Raw genomic sequence first — 22,935 nt, 5'->3', positions numbered from 1 at the left:
AGAAGTCAGACACAAAAGAATATACACTACATGATTCTATTTCTATTAAATATTTTAAAAGTAGGCACACCAATCTGAGTTTAGAAGTCAGGATAGCAGAAGGAGCACAGGATGGATGCTGGCAGTGGTTGGTTACTGGATCTGGGTGCTGCATATGTTCATTTTGTGAAAGTTCAGAGTTAATACCCTTAGGATATGTTCACGTTTCTGTATGTGCATTGTTCTTTAATACAAAGTTGAAAGACGTTCTGACCACAGTAATGGAGAGAGGGTAACACTCTACAACAGATTGCCCATTCCCAAACAATTCTTGTGACCTCACAGATTACGTTCTAAGGAATGGTATCAATTCCTTTTTTCTTTAAGATTTTATTTACTTATTAATGAGAGACTGAGAGAGAGAAAGAGAAAGAGGCAGAGACACAGGCAGAGGGAGAAGCAGGCTCCATGCAGGGAGCCCGATGTGGGACTCGATCCCGGGATTCCAGGATTCACGCCCCGAGCTGAAGGCAGACGCTTTAACCGCTGAGCCACCCAAGCGTCCCAGAATGGTATCCATTCCTACCTCAAATTACAGCTCTTGGCCCTTAACAGAGCTTCACTGTGCTTGAGGGGTCAGCACCCAGCCCCAAAGAGAGCACAGGTAAAGCCCTTGAACTTCTAGGATGGGTCTAACCCTAATCAGGTTATTTGTGAATTAAAAGCCATGATGCCCAATCTGTATGTGTTTTATAACAATGACCAGGCCTCACAGCACATTTCCAGACTCAGAAGGAAGTGGATGGAACTGGTTAGCTAGCAGGAGTATCTCCAGATAATGCTGCTATGGGGCAGATTCTAGTAAATGACTGACTCTGAACCATCCTATGAGGTTTTTTTTTTTTTTTTTTTTTTTTTTTTTTTTTTAAGGGAAGAGAAACTAGGAGAGCTGTAATTAAAGCTAAAGGAATCCTCCCTGTATCTGCCACATCTGTAAGAGATCTGGCCAAATGAATCTACATTACCCCATAGTCTTCCAGGATAGAATCCTAAGAAACAAAATTTAGAGATCCAATAGAGAAAGGGTATTGAAAAGAAGACAGATCTAGCCCGGGTGGCTCAGTGGTTTAGCACCGCCTGCATCCCAGGGTGTGATCCTGGAGACCTGGGATCGAGTCCCACGTCAGGCTCCCTGCGTGGAGCCTGCTTCTCCCTCTGCCTGTGTCTCTGCCTCTCTCTCTTTCTGTGTCTCTCATGAATAAATAAAATCTTTTTTAAAAAGAGCGGTATTTCTCAAATTGGTGGGAGTCTGGGGTCTCACAGCAATGCAGCTGCTTCATTGGTAGTTAAATTTACCCTTTTTTTCTGAAAAATACTGTTTTTATTAAAGAAGTCATCCACTTTGCACAATCAATTTTCTTTGGAATATCTTTCTTTGGAAAACATTCTTTGGAACATCCTTCCTTTAGTGGCTCAGGGGAAAAAAAGGGTTTTATTATTGAAATAGAATCTAGCAAATACCTCAGGCTGCAACATGTTAGAAATATCTGTACTTCCATCCAACTGTATGGCAAACCTCCCACACTGCATAATTTGTTCTAATGCTTGTTTCTCCCAGTCTGCAGCAATGTTTTCTGTATGTCTTCTAAATAGATTTGACTGACAAAGGAATGCATTTTAGTTTGACATCACTTTTTTTCCCTTCATACTAGAGCAGCCAGTTTTACTGTGGCATGAAAAGCATCTGTTTCTGCGGTGGTATGAGACTTGGTTTTTCTTTATTGAATTACGGAAATTTGAAAAAGGCTTTTCACATTTGTCATCGCGTGCCATGGTGTTTTGCAAAGGACTGGACTGAGTATCACATCTTGAAACATTGCTGAAAAAAATCATAGAGGTTGGTCTTCATGTTCTGGATGCTTTGCTTTTCAGTATCATTGGTAACTACTGCAGCTCCATATGATCATTACCTGAAATCTCAAGGTAAAATAGACACTCCAGGTGAAATTTAATGCTAATGGTAGCAGATATTTGAAATAGCCCTCTTTGTGTTAATTGTCTACTCAGCTGTCTTCCTGTGGCTCTGACTGGATCTTCATTGTTGACACCTGGTGATGTGGCTGATGGACGACTTCTGCAAGGAGTAGAAGGGTCAGCTCTGCCACATTCTTGTCATTTGCCTGCGCTTATATGATTTCTACTTTCATATTTCATTGTGGGAAATGCTTTAAGCCGCTTGATCTTATGAGCACTGGTTTAGTTAAAACTGTGTAATAGAATCAGTAATGCTTCTTGTTTTTTAACCTGAAAAATAAATCTAAGCACAAGCGTTGCTCTCTAATGGACTGTCTTGCCCATCCCACATTAGAAACCCCTGGTCTCGATATTCTAGATCTTGCCCTTGGATCCAGCAGTGAGGGAGAGAACATATTCAGACTGCATGTTTGGCCTCTTATAGACATGCTCTTTTAAGCTGCTTTTTGGTTCTGAAGCTCTGCCTTGCATGGAGGGTGCTGCAGAGACAAACATAAGAAACAGGTGGTCTTGGGGATCCCTGGGTGGCTCAATGGTTTGGCACCTGCCTTTGGCCCAGGGTATGATCCTGGAGACCCAGGATCGAGTCCCACATCGGGCTCCCTGCGTGGAGCCTGCTTCTCCCTGTGCCTGTGTCTTTGCCTCTCTCTCTGTCTCTCATGAATAAATAAGTGAAATCTTAAAAAAAAAAAACAGGTGGTCTTGGGGCACCTGGGTGGCTCAGTCAGTTAAGCGTCTGCCTTTGGCTCAGATCATGATCCCAGGGTCCTGGGAGCAAGCCTCTGCATTGGGCTTCCTGCACAGTGAGGAACCTGCTTCTCCCTCTTCTCCTCCCCCATTGCTTGTGTTTTCTTTTTCTCTCTCTCAAATCTAAAAAAAAAAAAAAGGATTGTGTTTATGAAGGCATTGTTGTTGAGTATGTTGGTTCCAACACAGGGCATAACTCAGCATGCCTCTTATGGCAGCACCACTGGAGGAATTTCTATAAAATTCGGCATCGGGAAATGCTGTGCTTCCCTTCAGTAGCTATTTTGTTTTTCACTTACAGACAATATTAACTTTGTCTTTCTCCTTGCTTGGACTGCTGAGAGCTTAAAGTCATTTTTGTGACCCGCCCAAAGTGTAGAGAATCAGGATAGGTATTTGTGCATGCTCACTTTGCTTCTGACCTTTGTTGAAACCCATATTTCCTCCCTCAGCCCAGATCTTGCAACTATTAAATTTTCAAAGTTTATTATTTTTTGAAGTCACCTCAAGTCCTTTGGGGAAGGAGATGGGATATGAATAAGATAGAAGCTTGTTACTGATGTTCAGTATAAACTCTTTAAGCTCAGTGGCCAAAGAAAAATTTATTTAGGGTATGGAATTTTTAAATCTCTAGGTTAAAAATGATTACTTTCTATTGCCAATAGCATCTATGCATTTCATGAATCTAAGGTTCCATTCATTAGGAGATAGAGTCCCATTGCAGGGATGTTACAATGTCAGGAAATTGCCGATACTGATTTTAAGACATTTCTTGTAAGACCCCTTCCTAATCTTGGAGATGTTAAAATGTGGGGGGAAACATACATTCTAGAATAAGTATTATTAGAATAGTTTCATTTAGTACAGTTTTATTTAGTTTAGAATAGTATTATTTACAGTACATTTCAGAAGGTGGCACATGGGTGTGAGGGGGTTATTGCTTATGGGTGATCACTGCTTTAAGGAAGCCAGTATCACTAGGGCGTAATAAAATTTCTGATCTCTGGTCACTGGAAGGGCAGTAATCACTAGCCTGGCCTCAATGGAGGTGTTCACATATTGGTTTAAAAGTGGGCTGCTTATGAGGGAACTCTAGATATAGTTGGAAAATGTATATTTTTCAAAATATTTAAGACAATCTTTAAAACTGTGCTATACTTTTGCTTTTAACTAATTTCAAAATATTTATTCTCAACAATAGAAAAATGAATCAGGGACAGATTATTCTCAGAAGAAAATACAAATGGCTAATAAACATTTGAAAAATGTTCAATCTTTTTTGTAATCAAAATAATGCAAATTGAAACAGCGTGATGCCATTTTTTGGTCTATAAAATTGGCAAAGATAATACTCAGAGCCAGTGAGATGGCAGCAAGCTAGGTGCTTTCATACATTGTAATATGAGTATAAATGAGACAGCTTTTGTAGAAGCTAATTTACCAATACATGTTAAAATGTTCTACAAATATTTATCTTTAAAATGTTCATACCCCTGGTCTAAATAATTCAGCTCCTAGGCATCTATCCTAAGGAAATAATCAGAGGTTCAGAACTATGTTTAGAATGTTATTTATATTAGTAAAATATAAACAGCTTAATATTCAACAACAGAGATATTTAAATTATGTTTTTTCTATTCAGTAGAATGCCTTATAGCTATCAAAATTAGTGAGAGTTAAATGGGAAATAATTTGTACCTTCTCATTTTCCTGTGTATCTAAAACTTCTTTAAAAAATAGTCTATTGAAAATAACAGTGAGGTGGATTTAGAGAAGTCTGGACTCCTGAGAGGGTGGGGCATGTCATAAAGTGGCCACGCTGGTGCAGTTGAGCAGCTTGAGTCTCATCATACACCCTACTGGAGCCTGATATCATTAGTGTTGGGTGGGCCAAGCCTGGGGGAGGCTGCTCAGCATAGTGGGCAACCAGTTACCCAGAACTTTTGGAAAAAGAAATGACTTTATCGAAAGGGCTATTCTTCAAATTTATCTTACCACTCAATTTAACCATGGCCTATTATGTCTCATTTGGAGGTACCTACCAATCTCTCCTCTCAGGACCTGCACCAACCAGTGCTTGCCTCCAGGCCAACTAGAGTGTCTACCTTTATGACTTACCTTCTTTCACCTACGTCATAGTTTGTGGTGCCCCTTTCTTTCAAAATAGAAAAATGAACAGATAAATTAGGTGTTCCTGTTTCTCTTCTGTCTTTTTATTTTTATTTATTTATTTTTAATATTTATTTATTTATGATAGTCACAGAGAGAGAGAGAGAGAGAGGCAGAGACATAGGCAGAGGGAGAAGAAGGCTCCATGCACCGGGAGCCCGACGTGGGATTCGATCCCGGGTCTCCAGGATCACGCCCTGGGCCAAAGGCAGGCGCTAAACCGCTGCGCCACCCAGGGATCCCCTCTTCTGTCTTTTTAATTTTAACATCCTATCTCTGGGATATGATGCCCCTGCTTTTCATTATCTTGCCTAAAAGAATCATGCTTGAATATTTGAGTCTCTGGGCTAGAGAAAAAGCGGGTATGGAACCACCTGATAACACCCTTGAAAATAGTGAGGTTGAAGACTAGATGATATAATAACCCGGCCATACTGAGAAAACACTGTCCATGTAGTTAAGATCCCAAAGTTGTTAATATGTATGCATAACATATCAGAAAGCCCTAAAAGAAATACAGAAAATGTTAACAATGGTTGTATTTGGGAAGTAGACTTATTGGTGAATTTTGCTTTCCTTGATTTTTCCCAAGGTTTCCGTAGTATATATCATGATGATAAGAAAAAGGTAGGAAACACTGGTAATTATATTTCATATGCAGCTTAATCTTTATCAATAATCATTATCCATAATTCCCTTGCCAGTTCTTTATCAGCAATTTTTCTCTCTTCAGTGACTCTAAATTCCTCCATTCAACAAATGTTTATCCAGAACTTTGTCAGGTACTGCCCTAGGAACTAGTGATAGAGCAATGCATAGGACAGACCAAGTCCCTGTTTTCTTAGAGCTGCCAGTAGTCAGAGGAGATTGGCCATAAATATACAATGTCTCCCCATTAGACAACCAGAACCTTGCCTCAGCCTACACTCATGCCCCGAGCTCAATGAATGGATGCAGTTCTAGTGGCTTTGAATATCATTTATATTCCTAGGGTTTTTTAACCTGTTACGCTATAGTTCTCTGTCCCCAACTTCAGACTTGTAAATCCAACCACCTACCTAATAGCTCCACTGGGAGATCTAATAGGTATGTCAAACCAAATGTGTGAGAATGGAATTCTCAATTTCCCCATCCTGTCCCTCCCACCCTCAAACCTACTCTGCCAGTGTCTTCCCCATGTTAGAGAATGGCAGCGCCATCTTTATAGTTCTTCAGGCCAGTAACTTTGGAGTTACTTTGCTTCCTCTAATTCTTTTATGCTCTACATTCAATCCATTTCAATTTTTATTTATTCAAAATCTATCCAGAATCTGACTACTTCTCACCACCTCCCCTGCTATCACCCTGGTCCCAGCCACCATCTACCTACTCTTGACTGATGATTATACCAGTTATCTTAGTGGTTTTCTTGGTTCTGCCTTTGACCTTTGAGAGTTGAACCTTAACATAGCAGCCAGGTGGTCCTGTTCAGACTCAGATCATATTCCTTCTTGTTCAGAACAGCATCCTAAAAACCCCATACCATTTGATGTCTCTGATCTCCTTTGTACCTCACCTCTCTGACTGTATCTCTTACTACTTTTTGTTCACTTCCTCCAGGCATATAACCCTTCTTGTTATTCCTGGAAGAAGCTGGGCATGCTAGTGCCTCAGGGCCTTTGCACTTGATTTTTCTTCTGCTTGGAGTGTTCTTTCTCCGCATGGCTCAATTGGTCCTTTATATCTGACACATATATCAACTCCCTTGGCTGTCCTATTTATAGATAAACCCCTGGCGGTTTAGCACTGCCTTCAGCCCAAGGCGTGATCCCAAAGACCCAGAATCGAGTCCCAGGTCCGGTTCCCTGCATGGAGCCTGCTTCTCCCTCTGTGTCTCTGCCTCTCTCTGTGTGTCTCTGATGAATGAATGAATGAATAAATAAATAAATAAAATAATTTTTTAAAGATTTTGATCCCAGGATCATGCCCTGAGCCAAAGGCAGATGCTCAACCATTGAGTCACCCAGGTGTTCCAAACCCCCTACATTCTTTATCCCCCTTCCTTGCTTTAATTTTTTTCTAAGCATTATCACCTTTTAACATATTAGGCATTTCACGTTCTTTTTTGTTGTTTATTATCTTTAAGGATCACAAAGGCAGGGTTCTTCAGGTCTTTTTTTTTGGTTCCCTGGTGTATCCTCAGAACCTAAAACTAGTGCCTGGCATACAGCAAGCCCTCAAGTAGTGTTTGTTGGATGTTGGAAGCATGAATAGAGGGTAGACAATTTAAATTGTTTTTAAAAGCTCAGATGAGTTTTAAATGTTCCATATACCTGAGAATAATATCATTTAACAGTTAGTTTATAAATAATAGTTTTTTTTTTTTAAAGTACTCCTGTTTTTCTGTTAGACACCTTTCCCTGACATTTGGAACACTTGATCCTGGATTAAATTTCCTGCATCTCTGAATTCCCAAGATAGGAAATATTTCTTTAAATCTATTTTAAAATTAGATAAATTAAAAAAAAAAAATAAATAAAATTAGATAAATTATATGAATGTGTTCTCATGTAAAAATAAAACAAAATAACAGACATAAATGGAGTAAATGATGAAAACATCTTTTCATCTCTTCTCCCAATGTGATCTTTTTCCCCAGGGGTAACCCCAGTTAATTTGTTGTATCTCCTTCTAGGCCAGTGCCATCCAATAGAACTTTCTGTGATGATAGGAGTGTTTTATATCTGTGCTAATATAGTAGCAGCCGCTAGCTACATTTGATTATTGAGCACTTAAAATGTGGCTAGAATGACTGAGAAATGGAGTTTGTAATTATATTTCATTAATTTCATGAAATAAAATTTGAATTTAAAGAGGCACATGTAGCTAATGGCTATCCTACTAGGCAGCACAGTTCTAAACTATTTCTACAGTTAACTATTTCTCTCTCTCTCTCTTTAATCATACATGATATCCTACTATATAACCTGTATACATATTATACATCGTGCTTTGTCACTAGCAAAATTGTTCTAAAAATTGTTCCTCATCTGTGTGTATGTATCTTACTGTTTTTAATGGTGCCTATTACTTCATAATCTGTGCCTACCATACTTAGCTAGATGAAAAATAGATATTTCTTGGTGCTGAGCCATGTGCTAGGCATCCTTTTTCTCCACTCCACTGGCATCTGTCAAGGCTTTGCAGCAGCTGCCTAATCTGAGATTCCGCATAATCACTGACACAGTCCAAGAATCTAGTGATTTACATATGTTAGGCCCTATGGTCAAGTATAAAATCTACTCTTTCTTCCCTGTCTTCAGAAGATGAACATATTCTAATCTCAAATAAAATCCTGCCTTAAAAACTATGTTCAGCAGCTGGTAAATACAAAACTAACAGAATGAGACTGAGGGCTGTGATTTTGTGATGTCTTTTTCTAATTCTGATTTTGCAGTTCTGAAGCTGGTGATTCCTGAGGCAAAAGGCCTAAATGGGAGAAATAGATTCTTTCTGAAGTCCTGTCTCTGTCTCTTTTGCAAATTCTGATAGAAATACCATAATGTTGCCATAAAATTCTTTCCTACTGGAGGACATTCTTGAGATGGTTATGACTTTATTAACTATGGGTAATTCATTTTTCAATTGATCTCTGTGCTTCTAACATGCCTCATCAACATTTGCTAGTTAACGTTTATTGAGCCTGGCAGCCATACTATTATATATACTCTATCATTCAAGGCCCTGTAGAGAGACAGACAGCTCACTCTTAATGGGAGATATGAAAAAGCACTTAATGAAAGGGACTATTTACAAGAGTGTGGGCAGAGCTTCAGGAAACCTCAAGGGATAGTATGCACCCTAGGCCTGGGTATGTTAGGGGTTGTCACTCCTAGGTTTGAAGGGGTAAGGGGAGATCGTGATTACCAGAACTTTGCAGAGTGCTCTATAAAGAGGGGACTCTCAACAAAAGCTGTGGATTTTGGTAAGAGGACAGAAAAAACATACTGCTTCCTAGCAGGAAGGAAGCCATGGGGAAAGGTATCCTGAGCTCCCTCTTGTTCTGCCCTCCGGTGTTTTGCATACTTCTCATTGACCCCACCCAATATGAAGCAGAAAGGCCCTGGAGCCCATTGGTGGTGCAGCGCATACAGGAAGCCGTACAGAGAAGAGTAGAGAAGGGTAGGAAGAAAGTAGATTCTGGAGAAGTAGAAGGAAGATACTACTCATACATCATTTCATTTAGTCCTTACATCAGCTTCAAGAGGTAGATCATTTTATTAACTCCCTTTTATAGGTGAGGATGCTGAAGGTTAGAGAGGTTAAGGACAAGCAATTTCTTTTTAAAGATTTATTTATTTATTTGACAGAGAGAATAGGAGTGCATGAGCGGAGATGGGGGGGGGCAGAGGGAGAGGGAGAAGGAGAGGAGCAGACTCCCTGCTGAGGGCGGAGCCCAGGATGGGGGCTCAATCCCACTATCTTGAGATCATGACATGAGCTGAAATCAAGAGTCTGCCACTTCACCTATTGAGCCACCCAGTTGCCCCAGGACCAGCAGTTTTCAAAAAATCAAATGGATATTAAATAATGGAGCTAAGATTTGAACTCAGGCCTATCTGGGTGGATTGTCCTATTGCAGGTAAGAAGAGCATAGCATAAACAAGCAATTCTGCAGCTGGCTGTCACCATCAGCAGTACTATGCTACATTCTGATTGGTTGATTAGTTCGCTGTCTGATTGGTACAGTTGTACAATTGACGCACATTGTGTAAGTACAGGTTCTGTTGAGGTTTTTTTCACTCAACTGACGTTTGTGTATTTTATGTAATGTCTGATAGCTTTTTAAAAATTATTTATTTATTTTAAGCAATCTCTACACCCATTATGGGGCATGAACTCATGACCCCGAGATCAAGAGTTGCTTGCTCTTCCAACTGAGCCACCCAAGCACCCCATGTAATGTCTAATAGCTTTTAAGTAAATATTTGACAGTGTCTAATTGAACACATTTTGCAAATGAAATGCCCAATATCTAAAGTCTTTCCCTGTAAAAAGCATAATGGGAGGGGCGCCTGGGTGGCTCAGTGGGTTAAGCAGTGGACTCTTGATTTCAGCTCAGGTCATGATCTGGGGTCTTGAGATCGCACCCTGTGTCAGGCTCCACGCTCAGTGGGGAGCCTGCTTGAGATTCTCTCTCCCTATGCCCCCACTCACCCTCACACACTTGCTTTCAAATAAATAAATCTTTTTTTAAAAAAGCATGGTGAGAATGTGGCTTTGGTATGATACAATATAGTTTACATTACCAGAACCTATATGATGAATGGGCAACATAATCACATGCAATGACTAGGTGTTCTGAAATCCTAAATCAGGTAGAAAGAAGTTTAATTGCAGTCTAGCTCTAAGTCTGTGGTCTGGCAAGGTCCTTGCACATATTAGGTTCAGGGCACAGGGCCAGGGCTTCTTAACCCTTTAAAATCCTGTCTTTTCTGCTAAACATAAAAATTTCATGTGACTCCCCAGCCCTGAATTTAGAATATGGATACCTAGGGGGCATAGTCTATCCTCTTACAATGTCTACCAGTTCAGAAGCTTAATTTCTATGTATGTTAAAAAAAAGGAAAAAAAAAAAAAAAAGGTAGGGCTTTTTTTTTTCCGGATATGAAATTCCTGAAAATTGAATATGCCTTTTCAAACTAATACCTCCTATTCTAAAAGGGCCACCCTTCACCTTTGAGGATTTCTGCCCCAGAGCAAGTTCTGTTCCTTTCCTTATTTCTCTTCGACGTATGCACCCTCCAAACATCTAGCATCATATGAAATACATAGCAGATGTTTGTAAACATTTAACAATGTGACCCGGCTGGTGTGGGATCTAAGCTGTGGCTTGCCAGTAACTAACTATATGTCAGTCATCTGACCTACTACACCAAATCTGGGTGAAAAATATGGTCACATCCTTTGGTTTTCTTTTCTTTTTAAAAGATTTTATTTATTCATGAGAGACACAGAAAGAGAGGCAGAGACGTAGGCAGAGGGAGAAGCAGGCTCCATGTGAGGATCTTGATACAGGACTCGATCCTAGGACCCCGGGATCATGCCTTGAGCCAAAGGCAGATGCTTTGAGCCACCCAGGCATCCCTCTTTTTTCTTAAAAAAAAATTTTTTTATTTGACAGAGAAGGAGAGAGAGAGAGAGAGAGCGTGAGTGCGCAAGCCCAGGGATCACGAGAGGGAGAAACAGGTTCCCCACAAAGCAGGGAGCTCAATGCAGGGCTCAATCCCAGGACCCCAGGATCATGACCTGAGCCGAAAGCAGACACTTAACCTACTGAGCCACCCAGGCGCCCCTCCTTCTCTAATTACTAGGAAGTCCATGTCTCCTTTTCAAGGCCCCTCTATCCTAATTGTCTAAGAATCCTTTGAGTTTCCTCAGTTCAAAGGGAACCAGAAAGGTAACTGAGTCTGAGGGATGTAACGCTGCTGTTACTTCCTGCTGCCATTTGGTGTCTCTGTTGAAGACAGATTCTGTATAGTTCATTGGAGATAGATCTCAGAGCTGTAAAAATAAATGAGCTAATAGATTTAAAGTGCTTAGTGTGTAGATGGCTATATGGTACTGCATAGGCCCTCAAAGATTTAATTATGTTACATTATTGAGCATCAGTTTTATGTGTTATTTAGGGCCTAGACCCAGAGGATCCCTGGAACCATCCCAGGTCTGGCAAATGGTAAGGAAGAGATGGGGGTGTGGGGCCTCTACAAGCTGATATGTATATATAGATCTATAGACCTATATCTATATGTATAGATATACATAGATAGCTAGGTAGAGATACATAGAGATATATCTTTCTATGTATCTCTGTGTGTATTTTTTAAAGATTTTATTATTTATTCATGAGAGACAGAGAGAGAGAGGCAGAGACACAGGCAGAGGGAAAAGCAGGCTCCATGCAGGGAGCCTGACGCGGGACTCGATCCCAGATCTCCAGGATAACGCCCTGGGCTGAGGGCAGATGCTAAACCACTGAGCCACCCAGGTGTCCCTGTGTATATGTTTCTATAGATCTATCTCTATATCTATAGCTCAGAGTCCAGGTTGGACCAGCCCCCTGCCTCTCTCTGGAGCTTCTGGTTATCTTACTCCCGTTTTCCTGCAGTTGGTTTGCTCCTTGTAGGTGGCGGGGACAGAACCTGAGTAGCTTAAGATTTCGTGTAAATCAAATGATTTGTTCTGGTTCAGAGAAGGAATTCTGGGGTGTTTGAAAAATATTGGTTGAAGCCACAGGGCTGGTTGTTGGTAGCTGGGCCTTAACCAACGTCTTCCTGAATATAGAGCTTGCCTCTAAACTGAGGGGGTAATCTGCCTCATTTTGGAAGGCAATGTTTTGGCAATGTTCAAGTCTATGGCTCATTAATATCTGGATTCTCCTCATTCCAAGCATAGTGCCTTGTACATACCAAGGAATACCCCTTCTCCTTGTCAACTGCTGTTAAATATGATCACATGTCCCCAAGCACACATGTATACATGTGTGCACATATGCACATGCAAGCTCATTTATGAACTCTGTTTGCCTTCTCTTTGCTTCTTTCTTTTTCCTACTTCTAGGCTACGATAATTCAGAAAAATATACAGAGTGCATATAAACCTTTTTCTTTACCTTTGAGTAACTATCATTGTTTTACAACTTTCTCTGTCTCTGCTTTAATTACCAGGCTTCACACTCTCTAGAACACACCTTTCTTGGAAAATGACAACACCTTATTTTTTTAATAAACTTTGCAACTGGCACATAAAAGGTCTGTCAAAAAAAAAAAAGATTCACTGTCCGTGTATATTAAAGGTTAATGAATCATAAAATTTAACCCCATTTGCCAATCCATTTACCTATTTACGTTGTATCCTAAAAGTTCATTCACAAGTCAATTTGCTTTGTTTTTAGGGAGAACTACATTGTCTATTATATAGTATTATATATAATAATACATACTAATAGTAATAATGGCCACAATTGATTACCAGGTACTTTACATACAGTATTTTGTTGTTTCACAGCAACCCTGCATGATAGGTACCCATTTTACAGATGAAACTGAACTTCATCTAAGGAACATCCATCCATCCATCCATCTATTTATTTAGATTTATTTATTTTGGGGGGAGGGAGGAGGGAGCAGGGAAAGAGTGAGAGAATCTTAAGCAGACTCCCCGCTGAGTGGGGAGCCCAATGTAGGGTTCAATCTCACTACCCTGAAAACATGACCTGAGCTGAAATTAAGAGTCAGAAGCTCAATAGATTAAGCCACCCAAATGTCCCTTATTTTTAAAAAAGATCTATTTATTTTAGAGCATGTGCCCTTGGGCCCCCATGAGTGTGAGTTGGGGCAGGGGCAGAGGGAGAGAATCTTCAAGCAGACTCCCCACTGAGCAGGGAACCTGGCATGGGGCTCTATCCCATGAACCATGATGATGAGATCATGACCTGAGCTGAAATCAAGAGCTAGGCACCCCATGGAATGTCCTCTTAAAATTAGACAAAGTCAAATACATTTCTTGTCCTGCAGATAGCACCTGCTAAAGGGGCATAGACAGGCCACCCATGGCCTCCCTCTCCATTCCTTGTCCTTTTACCAGCCACAACCTGTGGGCCCCAAGTGGGTGTCTGATTCAGTGGCAGCCCATTCTGGTTGTGGCCTGCTTTGAGAAGATGAGCTCAATCAGTCTGATTCTCCTTTAGGAATTTGAATGGGGAAACATGGAAAGAAGTAGTAAGTTGGTTGGAGCTGGGGCTGAAAGACTCAATCAGAAGTTGATGAGTGTTAGGAAGGGAAGCCAATTGTCACAGGTGAGCTGCTGGTTACAGGGGAGTAAAGGTAAGCAGAGACTTTACTGTAGTGGACAGATATAGGGTAAAGGGGAGTGGGACAGGAAGCATCAGGTGCAGAGAGCAAACAGGTGGGTGCAGAGCAGTCTGGAGCCAAGCGCTGTACCTTTCCTATCTCCCCCACCCCCACACACGATTTCTATGATTGTTGAACCTTAAAATAATCCTTTACCTCTTGAGCTGTTTTGAATGAGTCTTGGTTCTTTTCAGTCAAAAGAGCCAAATTAGAATACACAGCCTGTAAGTACTGGCAAAGGGATGTGAGCTGCAGTTTGTGGCTACCGAGCCTCACTGTTACTGTCACTGCACCCCTTTGCTACATTACAGATGCTGCTCTGGCCCACGATGGCCCACGAGGTCACCTTACTGGACTGAAAAAGAACCAACAATGGACCCAAGTGTCCTGAACCCGCATCCCCAGTCTTGGTTTACTTTCAGAGCCCTGAACGGGAAGGTGGGGGTTAAGAACGTCTCAGGCAACTGGAAGGTCTCCAAACAAGCCTGGGGCAGGACTCCAGCTTCCAGGGCGGAAGGTGCTACAATGGGGAGAGGGGTGGGGGCAGGGCAGGGACTGCTGCTTGGCAGTGCAGAGGAGAACCAGGCTCTTCCAGGACTGGAACTGGTCTTCCCCCTACTTCAACCTCCAGGTCTCACTCAGATCGTGCCTGACGTACGTTTGAAATTGTGAATGAGTGACTGATGCCCGAGCGAGTGAATAAACGAGTGGCAGAAGTGGGTCACAGCCCCTGTTCAAACGTGTGGATCATTCTTCAGTCATCTTCTCAAGCTAAGGAACTTTGTGTCTGTCTCTGAGAAACAACCCATGCACCAGTATGAGTACCGCGGACGGTTGACTGGTCGCCTTCAGCTTTAAAAATAGCCAAGACGAGGGGATCCCTGGGTGGCTCAGTGGTTTGGCGCCTGCCTTTGGCCCAGGGTGTGATACTGGAGTCCAGGGATCGAGTCCCGCGTTGGGCTCCCTGCGTGGGGCCTGCTTCTCCCTCTGCCTGGGTCTCTGCCTCTCTCTCTCTCTATCATAAATAAATAAATCTTTTAAAAAAACAGCCAAGACAAGGGGATCCCTGGGTGGCTCAGCGGTCTGGTGTCTGCCTTCGGCCCAGGGCCTGATCTTGGAGTCCTGGGATCGAGTCCCGTGTCGGGCTCCCTGCATGGGGCCTGTTTCTGTCTCTGCCTCTCTTTCTCTCTCTCTCTCTCTCTCTGTCTCTCATGAATAAATAAATTAAAAAAAAAATAGCCAAGATGATAGAGCGCCGACCAGGATAACACCAGAGCCTGGAGACGGCACACGGATGACCCCGGATTGCGTTGGCCCTGTTTACAAAAACACGGCTCCCTTTGTCTTCCCCTGGAGAGAGTGAGGTTTTCATTTTAAGAGGCTGACTTAAAGATGCGGAGCCACTTCCCGGGCAGGCTTCCAAGTGACTACATCCCTCTCCCGGCTGCCTGGGGCGGGGCCTCCAGCCGTCGGTGGCTCGGAGCTACCGCAGGAGCAGTTGGCTGCAGCCCGCCAGAGCCAGAACCGCCGTGCGCTCGGCCTTCCCGGGGCACGGAGGACGGCTTCGGCCTTGCACTGAAGTGACGTCAGAGTTTGCGATTGGCCAGGCCGGGGTGTGTGTGTGAAATACAGGCGATGTCTGCCACACTTCTGAGTATGGCATTTCTTCCGGCCGAGTACCCCGGGCTGTGGGTAAGTGTAAATCTTTGCAGTCGGCCCTGGGTGGTTGTGAAACGTTCAAAGCGGAGCACTGGGACTCTCCAAGGGCATGACTTGGCATATTTTGTCATCCTGCTGGGCCTCAGTTGCCTTCTCTGTGAAATAGGGAGGGTGTCCTCCTGTGTTACGGGAGGATAGAAGAATTTAAGCCATCAGAGGCTGTGGTGGGGCCGAGAAGAGCTAAGCTGTCCAGAGTACCTCCTCTGGTACCTGGCATATAGGAGACAGTGCGGCACTCTCATCGTTTCTGAGCATCAGTCAAAAAAAAAAAAAAATAAAAAGGTTTCGGTAACCATGTCCCTGTTTTTATTTCTAACAGCATAATATTTCTCTGGAAGATGCAGTGGATATATTCTGCTTCTTGATCGTACCTGTGTGGCCAACAGAAATAAGGCTTCAGGGGAAGTTAGTGCCAAAGGAAAGTTTGTCAGACTATATTCCCTTTCTCTTTTTCCCTTCTAGACCCTGACCGCACCTGCCCCATTTGCAGATGAAACCAGCTGCCAGTGCCAAGCACCCCACGAGAAACTGACCATTGCTCAGGCCCGCTTAGGAACACCAGGTGAGGCTGTACTTCTTGTTCCCCGAATGGGCTCTGTCCTGACATTTAAAATAGCAGAGAGGCCCATCATTACTTGAGCGGGCCTTGCTTTTGATCGGAGAGTTGAATTGAGAGATTTATAGCACAGTGCGAGAGGGATAAACCCCTGCCCTGATAAGCTCGACCAACCAAACTAAGCAAGTGAAAGAACAGGGATCGGAGCCGCAGCTCTGCCATCATTCTGCAGCTTTGTGCAAGTCATGAGAACGATCTCAATCTGTTTCCTCTTGAGCAAGCAGGGACACTGACACCTGCCTGCTTCACAAGGTTTTGGGGGTGACAAGATTTGGTTAAAAACACCAGAGCCCTGTTTAAACTGTGAAGGCTTATCCAAACCTAAGCTATTACAGTTATTGCCATTTTTAAAAGACTGTGTTTTTAAGCTGTTTCTCCCGGTGTGCCTTAAAGAGCCTGGGCTCTGCGCTGGGAGTGTGTTGATTCATTAACTCCTTTATACCAGAGACGGATATGGAAGAGATTGAGAAACCATCCGGAGAGTTCAGGCATACCTCGTTTCATTGCGCTTCGCTTGAGTGTGCTTTGCAGATGCTGCATTCTTTACAAATTGAAGGTTTGTGGTAACTCTGTGTTGGACAAGTAAATGGGCACCATTTTCCCAACAGTATTTGCTTATTTTGCTTCTCTGTCACATTCTGGTCATTCTTGCAATAGTTCAAACTTTTTCATTGTTCTCTTTGTTATGGTGACCTGTGATCAGTGATTATGATTCACTGGAAGGTCAGATGACAGCCTTCTTTACTATAAAGTGTTATTTTAAGGCAAATACATTGCTTTTTTTTCAAGATATGCCATTGCATGCTTAATAGACTACAGTATAGTGTAAACATAACTTTTTAAAAGAAGTAATCTCTACCTCCAACCTGGGGCTTGAACTTTAAACCCCTGAGATCAAGAGTTGTGTGCTCTACTAATTGAGCCAGTCATGTCCCCCTAAACATAAGTTTTATATGCCCTGGGAAACCAAAAAATTTACTTGACTCGCTTTATTGTGGTATTTGCTCATTCGTAGTGGTCTAGAACTGAACCTGCAATGTCTCCAAGGCAACACCTATAATTAAAGAGATAACTTGGTGTGAAATAAAACCCCCAAATAATATGCATGTGTGTGCTTAGGGGTTCAACCTTGCCACACAGATAAGTGAAAGTTTGAAGGAGGGCAGATTCACTTGTCCTGGAACAGTCAGGCAAGACTATGTAGCTGACCTGAATTGGTGGTCTGGGGAGAAGTAAGATTTGGACAAGGTGGGCAGCAAACAGGGGGGTATTCCAGGCTAGTGGGACAGAAGAAGTGAAGGCACAGAGCTAGCCACGTGGGAGTGCATGAGTGGCACTCCTGGTGATTTGGCTGGAGTGCAAACTAAGATTAGTTGAGCAGCTCAGCTTTGAGACATTGAAGACATTGAAGATAGCTCATTTTCCACTCACCATGACAAAAAGCAAACGTCCCAGGCCTAAGAGAATCTGTGGGACAAAGGACAGTTTGCTTAGTAATAATGGGTATTAAGTGCCTACAATTGCTAAGTTATTTATTTTTTTAAAGGTTTTATTTATTTATTTGAAAGACAGAGAGGGAGAGCCCAGAAGGAAAAGCAGACTCCTCACTGAGCAGGGAGCCCAATGCGGGGCTCCATCCTAGGACCCTGAGTCACGACCTGAGCCAAAGGCAGATGCTTAGCCGACTGAGCCACCCAGGCATCCCTACTAAGTTCTTTAGATGGATCCTGTTACTTCACTCTACAACTGTCTGTGATTAGTACTTAGAGTATTTCCCAGATGAGGGAATGAAGGCTTTAGAGAAGACACAGATCTCCCAAGGTTATTGAGTGAGCAGCTGCCAGTGATCCTCACACTAGAGGTGTATCAGAATCACTTCAAGGGCTCATTAAACTAGATGGTTGGGCCTCACCCTTGAGTTTTTGGTTCAGTCCACATGGGGTGGGGCCTAGTCATCTGCTTCTCTAGATGAGTTCCCAGGTGCTGCTGCTACAAGGGGATCCACTTGAGGCCACTGGTGGGTGGTCAAGCTGGGATTTGACATCAAACCTGTTTGTGTTCAAGCTTGATCCTTCAACCATGACACTCTGCTTCCTTTTGAAGAGTAGCTTCAAGAGAGTGAGGTGAGGAGGGGAGAGCAGGCAAAGGCAAGAAGAGGCTTGGGAAGGCAGCTCTGAACAGCTAAACCAGTTGTTCGTAGACTTAAGTGTGCAACGAATCACCTGGTAAGCTTATTAAAGAAGCAGGTTTCCTGAGGCACCTGGGTGGCTCAGTCAGTTTAGCATCTGCCTTCAGCTCAGGTTGTGGACTCAGGGTGCTGGGATCGAGCCCCACATTGGGCTCTCTGCTCAGCAGGGAGCCTCCTTTTCCCTCTCTCCTTTACCCCCCTGCTTGTGCTCTCTCTCTCAAATAAATAATAATCTTTTTTAAAAAGCAACAGATTTCCTGCTCTCTCCTACCCCTGAATCTGAGATGGGGCCTAGACACTTGTATTTTATAACTAATAGCCAGTTGATTGTGAACTTGGTGGTCTATAGACCATACACTGTTCTCTACTGACCCAAGCAATAAATCCAAAAGCTGCAATGGAAGTCCAGGTAGTTATGAAAGAACTAATTTAATCTAAAGTTAAAGATTGAGCTTCAGGCCACCAAAGAAGATGACCCTACCTTTCTAGGGAAATGGAAGTAGAACGTACTCTGCATCTGCTAGGTGCTGCATGCTGTACTCCATCTCATTTGGTCTTTGCATTTGACAGTAAAAGCTGTCAGATGGGTAATACTGTGTCCTTCCTTGAGGACTTGGAGAACAGAAAAGTAGTTTGTCAGATGTCCTAGCTGACTGGGTAGAGCTAGGATTCGCCAAGTCCTTTTTACCTCAAATCTCTGCTATGTTCACCCATACAAAAGGCTGCCCTGTGCAGCCCAGGCCACAGCTGACCATGGAGCTCAGTGAAAACAGGCTTTGAACTGGAAGGTAGAAGGGGTATGAACAAGACATACACGGTGGCTGTGACCTTCTATAGCAATAGGGTGGTCTGTCTTGCTCACTGTGGTTTCACCAGCACCTAGCAGCATTCTGGTCAAATACTGTGTGCTCAGTAAATATTTTGTGATTGACTGAGAGAATGACTGAGTGAATGAATGGAAGTTTGGGACAAGAGGAGGAGCTTGCCCTCTGGAAATAAAATCGGAGGGTTGGGTGTGATGCTCTGAGCCAGCATCAAGCTGATTGGGTGAGATTGAGCACCTGTACATTGTCTAACCACCAAGCGGTTTAAACCCTGAGAACCAAGTTAGAATAAGATGGTGGTGCATTTTGAAATAGCTATGTCGTGGGCTCTGTGGAACATGGGTCACCACGGGAGGAGTGCGATGGAGCAAACGTGAGCTTTTCATACTAGAAGAGAAAGTCTCCTGTTATCTCATGTGATGACCCTGGGAAATTATCCAAGAGAATTTGTGATGTTGAGGGACACCTGGCTGGCAGAGGCAGGAGGGACACATTTTTGTTAGAAATTCCTTTATTGGGGTGCCCGGGTGGCTCAGTTGGTTAACCGTCTGCCTTCAGCTCATGTCATGATCTTGGGGTCCTAAGATTGAGCCTTGCCTGGGCTCCCTGCTCAGCAAGGAGTCTGCCTCTCTCTCTACTTCCACCCCTTCCCCTGGCTTGTGCTCTCTCTCTCGAATAAATGAATAAAATCTTAAAAAAAAAAAAGAAATTCCTTCATTTAGAATGTCTAGCATCCATATTAAAATGTGGCAAGATGTTCTTTGATTACCTAGAAGGCACATGATAGTTTCATTTATTTTTAAAAAAATTATTTATTTATTTATTTATTTATTTATTTGAGAGAGAGAGAGAGAGAGAGAGAGAGAGAGAATGAGCAGGGGGGAGGGGCAGAGGAAGAGGGAGATGCAGACTCCCTCTGAACAGGGAGCCTGATGTGGGGCTCCATCCCAGGACCCCGAGATCATGACCTGAGCCGATGGTAGATGCTTAACTGACCAAGCCACCCAGGCACCCGGCACATGATAGTTTTAGACCACACTCTGATAATCATTGTTTTATTAGAGTAGTGGTCCTCTGAGCTACTTAGAATCCTCTGCATTGTTAAAGCAGACTTCACCCACAAAGTGTCTGATGGAGTAGGTCTGGGGTGGGCTGGAGAATGTGCATCTCTAACAAGTTCCCTGCTGATGCTGCCTGTCTTAGGACCTCACTGCCAGAACCACTGATGAAGAGTAACCGTTGGTAATGATTGGAGGAAGTGACAGGGAGATTATCCAAATATAATTGTTGGAACATTGTGCTGTTAGTAGAAAACAAAAAAAAATCATTGCTTTTTTGGAGCGTTTGGTAATTTTCAAGACGACTAAGCAATTACCTTTTTGTGGTGCTGTCTTGAGTGTTCCATCAAAGAGACAAAACAGACATAATTTTGGGGTTTATAATGTACTTCAAGTTTATAGTTATAACTGAAATCTTTATCTCCTTTCACTGGCCCTATTCTATGACTTAGTACAATTGTCTACAGTATGTTTTGCAATTGTAGGTCTGCCCAAACGGGCTGGCATATAAATTCTAAAAGAATTTAGGATGATAAACTCTGCTCATTGCTCTTAGCTCCTGGACGTTCTCTGTGAGCCACAAGAGAAAAGAACACAGTAGAGCAATTGGAATTGTCAACTTTGATCATAGCTCAACTAGTCCAGCTGTGGAACTATGACCATGCAAGGTTTCATATATATATATCTGGAGACTGAGAATCACTTCTCTGTCTTCAGATAAAGGAAAAGTCCAAGTGGTTATTTCGTAGGCTCCTTTTTATCACAGCTGCCTTTTTTCTTAAAAGCTAATTCAGTTCTAATTGCCTATTTTCTTTCTCAAAGGGAGATTTGTATTGTTTCATTTCCATGGTGCGTAGAGTTTGCCAAACTCATTTTTCAAGAGCTACCTCAATGAATTTTGCCTTATTTGTGTGCACCTGTACTATACTTTTCTTTAAATATACCCTTTTTTTAAGAAGAGTTATTTGAGAGAAAGAGAGAGAGAGAGAGAGAGAGAGCGCACATGAGTGTGAGCAAGCACAAGTGAGAGGGGCAGAGGGAGAGGGAGTGAGAATCTGAGGCAGACTTGGTACTGAGTGTGGAGCCTGAAGTGGGACTTGATCTCTCGACCCTTAGATCACAACCTGAGCTGAAACTGAGAATCAGACACTTAACCAGCTATGCTGCACAGACACCCCTAAAAATACTTCTTTAAAATTTAAATTTAATGTATTTAAAAAACTAACATCAACCACTATCAGTAAATGTTGGCTATAAGTAGAAGGAAATTATAAAGTTTATATAAAGCTATAAAGTATGTATTAGATCTTTAAAGGTTAATTTTTATGTCCCCCTTTTTGCACATCAGTTGTGCACAAAACAATACTAGTTATCATAAGTAGTGGGTGTTTAGTATTAATCTCTTTTTTAAAAGAACTCATATTGAAATGTAGGTTTCTAGAAGGCACCATGAGTTAAAAGAAAGGGCAGTGATGTTTGGTTTGTACTCAAATTTCATTGTAGTTGGGTTGCATGATATTGGATAAGCCGCTTAACCAGGCTGAGCTTCCATTGCCCCTCTATGAAATAAGGATAATAAGTCCATTCTCCTGCATACATTACAGAGCTGATGCAAAGGTTAAGTGAAAGATACGTGCTTTGTAAATCATATAGACTTTTTAAGCACTGTTTAAATGTAGGGTAATAGCCATAATAAAAAATGAATAGGGGCACCTGAGTGGCTGAGTCGGTGAAGCATCTGCCTTCAGCTCGGGTCATGATCCTGGGGGCCTGGGACATAGGCCCACATCGGGCTCCCTGCTCAGTGGGGAGTCTGCTTCTCCCTCTGCCCCTCCCCTCCACTCGTGTTCTCTCTATCTTTGTCTCTCAAATAAATAAGTAAAATATTAAAAAAAAAAGAATAATCCTTTGGTGGTTGCCTGAGTCTGAAGGAATACCAAGAAATGCCAGAACACAGCCCACAAAAACGTGAGTTAGGGTGTAATGCAGTTGGTGATTGCCTCCTGTCTGGCCATGTGGCAGGTATATGTTTAACTTTTTAACTGACTGCCAAACTGCTCTCCAGAGTGATTGTATCATTTTACATTCCTACTGACATTGTTTGAGAGTTCCGGTTGCTCTGTACCCACACCGATAATTGCTATGGTCAATATATTTTTAAATTCTTAGCCGTTCTAGGGGTATGAAGTAGTCTATCATTCTAGCTTGAATTTGCATTTCCCTGATAACTAATAATATTAAAGATCTTTTCATGAGCTTGTTTGCCATCCATATATTTATTTTCTTTGGTGAAGTATCTGTTCAATTTTCTTGCCCTTTTTAAAATGAGGTATTTCTTATTATTGAGTTTTGACAGTTCTTTTGTATTCTAGATACAAGGCTTATATCAGATATATATTTTGCATATATTTTCTTCCTGTCTGATTTGCCTTTGTGTTTTTGTAAAAACGTCTTTTGAAGACATGAATTTGAAGTAAGGTCCTATTTATTTATTTATTTATTTATTTATTGGCTTTATTATGTGTCCTTTTGGGTCCTATTCAAGAGATATTTTTAAAAGATTTTATTCATTCATGAGAGAGACACAGAGAAAGAGAGGCAGAGACACAGGCAGAGGGAGAAGCAGGCTCCATGCAGGGAGCCTGACGTGGGACTCGATCCTGGAACCCCAGGATCACACCCTGGGCTGAGGCAGCACTAAACCGCTGAG

The 22,935-nt window shown here is 42.3% G+C and overlaps 1 protein-coding gene across 10 annotated transcripts in view; it reads left to right on the top strand.

Moving 5' to 3' along the window:
• Positions 1-22,935, top strand: part of PCYT1B (phosphate cytidylyltransferase 1B, choline) — a 131,273-nt gene that overhangs the window by 39,600 nt on the left and 68,738 nt on the right. For 8 of the 10 annotated variants that reach the window (XM_049107802.1, XM_025438887.3, XM_025438899.3 and 5 more), the window contains exon 2: positions 16,002-16,101. In XM_049107802.1, the coding sequence (XP_048963759.1) occupies positions 16,002-16,101 (100 nt within the window). Of the gene's footprint in view, positions 1-15,290; positions 15,513-16,001; positions 16,102-22,935 lie in introns of those variants that run through there. The other 2 variants (XM_049107803.1, XM_025438894.3) reach the window with 2 other exon arrangements.

The sequence above is a fragment of the Canis lupus genome, chromosome X, assembly GCF_003254725.2.
Source record: "Canis lupus dingo isolate Sandy chromosome X, ASM325472v2, whole genome shotgun sequence".
Lineage (NCBI taxonomy): Eukaryota > Metazoa > Chordata > Mammalia > Carnivora > Canidae > Canis > Canis lupus.
This window is presented reverse-complemented; position numbering and strand designations above follow the sequence as displayed.